At 31.8% G+C, this 7,073-nt stretch overlaps 1 protein-coding gene across 1 annotated transcript; it reads right to left on the bottom strand.

Annotated features, from left to right (window-relative positions):
- Positions 1 to 3,040: 3,040 nt before the first annotated feature.
- LOC110413313 (3'-5' exonuclease-like) lies at positions 3,041 to 3,808 on the bottom strand. Its single transcript, XM_021424076.1, has one exon. The coding sequence runs from the start codon at positions 3,806 to 3,808 to the stop codon at positions 3,041 to 3,043; it is 768 nt and encodes a 255-aa protein (XP_021279751.1).
- Between the last annotated feature and the right edge of the window lie 3,265 nt (positions 3,809 to 7,073).

Consider the following 7,073-nt stretch of genomic DNA (forward strand, 5'->3'; position numbering starts at 1 on the left):
TCCTATCATATGAAGACAGTCACAGACTAGAAATCTATATCATAATGATACATTGGCAAGCACCAAGACAACCACATGACTGCATAAAACTGCACAAGACATTTTAAGTGTGAGTCCAGTGCAGTCCTACAAATCTACCAAAGATCAATTTACATGAAACTGCAAAAGTGTATACATCCAAATCATTGCAGAAACCAGCATCTGATTTTATTTTTTTTTTGGGTGGGTTGGGGCCAGCAATAGAACCAAGCAGGGTAAACCCTGTTTAAGTCGGCCAGCCACAAACTTAAAAGATGGTACGTCTAATGTTAGGGTTGCTTCTTAAGTGTTTAATTGTCTTATGTGTCTAATTTTCACTTAAACTATTATTTTGCATTGTTTGGCAATATTCTTTTTTTTTTTGTGATAGTTTTGATAGTGATTAGTGATTGTTTGAGGATATAAATAATTACTTCCAATAATTGTTAAGCTGGCCAAGGCAGGGGATTTAATACTAAAACCTCTTTTTTTTTTTCTCTCTCACTCTAAGATAAGATGCAGCTAATCCGAAAACCTGCAGCCATAATGGTAATTCACGAAACCCTGAAACCATGCCATAATTTTAACCAACTAAAATGGAGCATCATATATATTCCTTTGAAAATTCAACACAGAACCAGAACAATTCAGTTTGTTTGGAATACAAAAAAGAGGTGACTATTCGGTCTATTCCACCTACTCAATTTTAAAATTTTGAGATTAATTTAATTAAACTCTCATTAAAAAATAACTAAATTAATCCAATTATACTTTAAAATCAAAATCAATTTATATTAAGTCGATTTTATCATTTTTTAATTTTTTTTCCAATAATTTTCACTATTATTTTCAATAACATTTTTTTAAAAAATAAGTAACATTTTAATTAAAATAAATTCAACCCTAGATCGAGTAACAAATTAATCCAACATAACATGTCAACGTAAACAAAATAATTCAGCCATCAATAGTCAACATTGTCTACTACTCGATAGGTTTTTTTGAGTATGATACAGAGTGCGTTGTAGAAAAGCGAGGGAAGTTGGAGGAATTGGGAATGGGTAAGGTGAGGTACTAAAAAAATAAAATATTTATATTATATATAATAAATATTTAAAAATAATTAACTATTACAGTAGATTTGATTATTATTTTTGAACATCAAAATTAATGGAATCAACTGAACTAAATAACTGATTAAAACCAAACTGAATTAATCGAATTCAATCAATTTATTTGATTGAAATATATTGGTACTCATGCCCACAAGCTCACATACATTCATGTTTGTATAATTAATTTAGATTCACTTTGTTTGATAAATTTTTGTATTTTGCAAGTATAGTTGATAGGATTAGATTTTTTTTTTTCCCACCAATCCTCTATTTTTACTGTCCACTGCTTAAACCGGTAAAAATGCTAATCCTATTAAGTACTAATATTAAGTTTTGTTAGCCGCCATAATAAAACTAGATGAATATTATTCAGCTCCAATAGTCATTAGATCCATAAGACCACAGCCTCGTGCGTTTTTTTTATTAACAAAACCACAGCCTTGAAAACTGAAATCCATATTAGTATGGACATCACCCATTCAACTAGATTGGGCAATGGTTGAAATGTGCCTATTAGAGAGAGTCTGAAGATAATTTCAATGTTGGCCCAACATCAATCTTTCTTTTCGGGGGGCGAGGGGTTTGTGGTTTATTTTGTTGTTGTGTCATGTTTGTGATGTTGGTAGGTACAGGGGTTCCCCTTTTTGAATAGGGCGGGTTTTGTACAGGGGCTTCACATCTTGATTGTTATTGCGTATGGGCTCTTTCCACTAGGATGTGTTGACAGTGGCTATCCTAGAGGTTAGTTGCTTCACGGCAGGTATTTTTTGTCACTCTGCTGTTTTTGTCTGAGTGCACAGGGAACTCTATAATTCCATTTATGCTGTTTGTGCAATGGAATGTGAATATTCATCCCCCTCTTATGGTCGTTTAATTAATCCAGCTCATCATGAACACCATCTTGATTATCTTTAATGAAACAATATTGAATAACAAGCAGCACTGTTACCTCCCAGTTAAAAGGCCAAAAGCGGCAATCCCATGCACAGCAAAATTGTTTCCTCAGGACGCGTGGCCAAACCACAGTGGGTGCAATATTGTGACAAACTTTCAAAAACCTGGCGTACGAACAAAGGAATACGTCGTCGTTGAGTGTGTGCAGTTAGCATTCTGCTGCACAACGGACTGCACCATGCCACCATCGCCTCCCCACTCCCACCACCTCCACAACGCGTGTCTCCCCTCAATCGCCACCCCGAACGAAAATGATTCGTGACACTTGATAGCTGATTAGCGCCATGCAAATTGCAACGCATAAGGTTTGCTACCCCTTGAAACGCCTCGCAGTCGCAGAGGCTTGGAAATTAAACAACCCATTGCTAAAAGCAGTGACGTTAACCTTATTTCTTGGATCAGACTATGTAGGGCTTGAAGTGCGTAGAAAACAGAAAAAAAAAAAAAAAAGGCACGTTTACTGCTTGGTTAGTGGAAAAAGGGTCAGAAAATGAAAGAAGATTATGGGATCCGTAGTTCCCTTTTCCGTAGATAAAAAGGATGTCAGCTTGTAATATATAAACCAATTTGGACAGCCAATTGAACAGGGCTCATCAGCTTGTAACAGCCAATTGACCAATCAGGGGGGCAGCATTTAAGCAGCACTCATCAGCAAAAAACAACATTCATCATAAATCATGTTCCATTAGTTTGAAGCAGAAATCGACAAAACGCCGCTATATATTCATTCCATTATGCATCGCAGAAAAGCATAACAGTTGAGCAAAACAAAAATCCTAAAGCCGCTGTAAACTACTGAAAACAAACAAACAAAACCAGGGCTTATTCTTCTATGAAAGGTGCAGCAAAAAGAAAAGAAGCAACCCTACATATTACTACTAAAAACAAAACCTGCAAAGCCAGTGCCCTAGCTAGTTCTCACCAACGACAATACTAAAACCCTCAAGTTTCATCTATTTCTTCTTGTTTTTCTTCTTCTTATTTTTCTGGGAAGAACCAGCAGCAGCGGAATCATTCCCATGAATCATATCAAACAGCTCAGATCCAATCCAGAAACAAAGATAAGCATCAACAGTGGTAAACAATACCTTCTCTTGACTTAACTCATCTGAATAATAGTGACACCACTTCCCAGTCGTAAACCACTCTATTTTCTTCTCAGGCCTCACCACATCCACGTGTTTTCCTAACACAGCCTTAGCAAGCTTATCCAAATCATACCTCCCCAAATCAAGCTCATCCCTCTTCATCCCATTTAAAGCCAACTCATTCAAATCCACCACATTCTTTATCTTAACCCCAAAGTCCCTCTTCAGCTTACTCGCCTTCTCCTTTATCTCCATCCCGACAACAACCACCTTAGGATCAGAAAGAAAGGTGTTGAGGAACTTCACAGATACGTCGCGGTAATCGTAGAGGTCGGGGAGGTGGTAGATGAGGCAATGGGAGCCGATGCACAGGTGGAGGAGCTGGTAGGGAGTGTCGCGGAGGCCGTAACGGGAGTAATCGTCCAAACGGCGTTCAACAGAGAGGCCGACGATGACAGTGTTTGGGAGAGATTTGGAATTGTAGGCTTTTTTGGAGTCTTTGATCCATTTGCCAGCGGTGACCTCGCAGTAGGTGACGATGGTGAGGATGCGGTGGTCTTCGACGTGGACGTTGTAGGCGTCGTAGAAGTAGTTGGCGTCCTTGACGCTGATCTTCTCCACTGAGATTTCCATTGTCCAGAAAGCGGATGAAATCGAAAGTTCAGAGACTTGGAAAAAGTGGAGGGGGGAAGGGTATTATATAGGGAGAGAATGGGATGCGTGACGTGTCGCTTTGGCGATGAGTTGATAGGACGGTGGGGTCCATTGTTTTTTGTTTTGATGCGATCGTCGCTGATGATTGAAACAGAATAGACGTGGAGGGAGAGGCAGTAACTGCCAAATGGATTCGTGCAATTGCCAGCGCTTAGCAGCGATGCACTACGCTTTGTCGTACTGCAACTGTGACGGTGGCGTTGGCCTTAATCTGGATGCCATATTTTAAGGGACGAATGTGTCCCGTTTTGGTTCGCCAAAGAAAAACTTATCAAATTTTCTTTTTTTTGTTCTGGTTAAAAATCAAATTATTGAAACCCAGATGATTTTTTGAAGTGAAGTGAATCACCAAATAATTGTGGTAGTACTATTAGAAGATCAAATTATTCAGAAATGTTTTTGCACTGAATTAATCCTAATCCTATTGATTTGACTACCAAAGTCTATTCGACAACCAGCTTCCTTTTTTCTTTTTTTCACGTAATACATGCCCTGCGTGTATAGTTTACATAATCTTAATATTTTTTTATATATATTTTCATGATTGAAGCCTTATTTTACATTATCTTAATCCTATAAAGTTATAAAACAATCTTTAATATTCATAGTCTTATATACTTGTAATTTTTCCTTGAATCTTGTTTACTAAATAAAAGTAACTTAACTATTAGAAATGCCAACCTAACATTTAACTTATTAACTTTACACGATCTTTTTTTTTTTCAAAAAGTAAATTTAAAATTCTTCATTTCTTATTTATATTTAATTCACTAGTAGTTAAAGTAAATTTAAAACTTTTAGGACTGAAAATAAAATATTAATAATTAAAAAAACATAAAAAGTATAATGCTTGAAAAAGCCCATAAATTATTTAAGAATATTCAAATAAATTATTATTATTTTATTACATTTAATCAAACATCTATACTTTTATTTTAAATAAAAAAAATATTTATAAGTAACGGTTAATTAATTATTATTAGTTAAAATGTTATTTGTTATTTTATATCTATGTGATGTTAACATGGATAGTAAAAAATATCATATAGTTATATTATCTTACACAACATCAACTATAATGACATGTTAACATGCCACGTCAACAACATATAACATAGAATAATCAATGATATTTTGACTAACTTTTAATTAACCATTAATCATAAAAAATTATTTGATTTAAAATAAAAATATAAAAATTTAATTAAACTGAATCGAAGAATAAGAGCTTATTTGAAATTTATTAAACAACTCAGTATTTTTTTAGGTATTATGCCTATCATACATTAAACATAAATATGCTTAATAAATGCACCATTGACACTTGAAATTTGAGATGCTAGAATGGTGGATAAAACTTAAGTAAGGTAGTTTAGAGTCAAGTTCATGAGATTGCCCTAAAAATTGATTAAAATAAATATTTAAATCGATAGATTTGAAATTTTTTGTTACATAAATCAAAATATACAAAATGTGAAAAAAGAATTGAATAAGTTTAGTATTTTAATTCAAATAAATATTTTTATTAAAATTATGAAAAGATTTTCACCGTGGAACAAGTAGTGTCAAATTTTGTGCAAGGAAACTAAATGTTAATTATTTTTTTTATCAATCAATTTAAAATTAAATTTTATTTGATATTTTTAAAAGCCTAAAATTACATATTTATAGAAGGACAGCGCCAAAAAAACATATATAAAGCCTTTGATACAAGTCTCACTCAGTAGGAATTTAAGATAATTAAGGTAGATTGCTTAACGTTCCCAATTTGATTTTTGCATAAGCAATTGGGTATCTCGTATTCTTGTCACATGACTTTGCACTTTCTAACTTCCCATCAAATACCAAACTTTATGGGATGGTCCAAAATCTATGTAGATTAATAATTCATTCTCTAAATAAAATTTATAAGATAAAAAAATTAAAAAATTAAATTAATAGATTAAATTATAATTTTAATCTAATTTAATAAACATTCAAGTCTAAATATGCATAACAAGTGGTGGAAAATGTTATATTTTGGAGAGTCAGATATGCTCTGATTAGTTCAAAACAAATACTAGCACTTTTAACTTAATTATTCATTTAATGTATTTTTTTAATGGCATTTAATGTAAAATTAAGACTATCATGCCATGATATAATATATTGGCATAATGCTCAAATAAGTCCTTAAACTACTTAAGAATATTCAAATAAGTCCTCATTCTTTTATTACGTTTAATTAAGTTTTTGTATTTTTATTTTTAATCAAATAAACGCTTATGACTAACGATCTACTAATTTCTAATAGAAACAATATCACTTATCATTTCATATCCATATGGCACTAGCATGATATTAATGTGAAAAGCGAAAAATGTCACATTATTAAGTTATTATACCAAATTAGCATGAAATGTCGTTATCAATTATGATATGTCAACATGCCACATCATAGTCAATTATAATATTTTAACATGTCGCGTTAGCGCCACGAGATATAGAATAACAAACAACATTTTAATTAAATCAATTATTAATAATAAATATTTATTTGACTCAAAATATAAAATATAAAGATTTATTTGATTTAAAATAAAAGTATAATGACTTAATTGTACTCAATAAAAGTATAAGGGTTTATTTGAATTTTTTTTAAATAGTTTAGGGGCTTTTTTTGTATATTATGCTTAATATGTATTATATAAATATCATCATGGATAATAATCAGTTACTTAATTAGAACAGGTACGATTGAAAATTGCCAAAATTGAAAATCACATTTTTGAGATCTCATTTCGTGTTTTCCAATTCTTACGTAAAGCGCGTGGCCAAGGGGACCATATATAGGGTTAGCAAATGAGTGGATTTGGTGGTTTAGTCCATCATATTTAAAAACTAAATGAATCAAATATTTTTTAAAAATTAAATAAATATAAAAAAATCAAATCAACCAAACATACAAGTGTCTTGATCAGTTTGATTTTGGATTAATAGTTTAAAATTTTGTCATAGAAAAACAAATTATAATATTAAAACTTATAAACTTCATTTATAATTATAAATATATAAATTATGTATAAATTAAATGTATATAATATTTTACTTTATTGTATATATGAAATTAATGATACAACTTATATATCGTAATATTTTAATTTTTAGATTAAAGTTTGTATAAATAATAACTAATTATAAACAA

The sequence above is a fragment of the Theobroma umbraticum genome, unplaced genomic scaffold, assembly GCF_002168275.2.
Source record: "Theobroma umbraticum cultivar Fairchild unplaced genomic scaffold, ASM216827v3 scaffold_4.1, whole genome shotgun sequence".
Taxonomy (NCBI): Eukaryota; Viridiplantae; Streptophyta; class Magnoliopsida; order Malvales; family Malvaceae; genus Theobroma; species Theobroma umbraticum.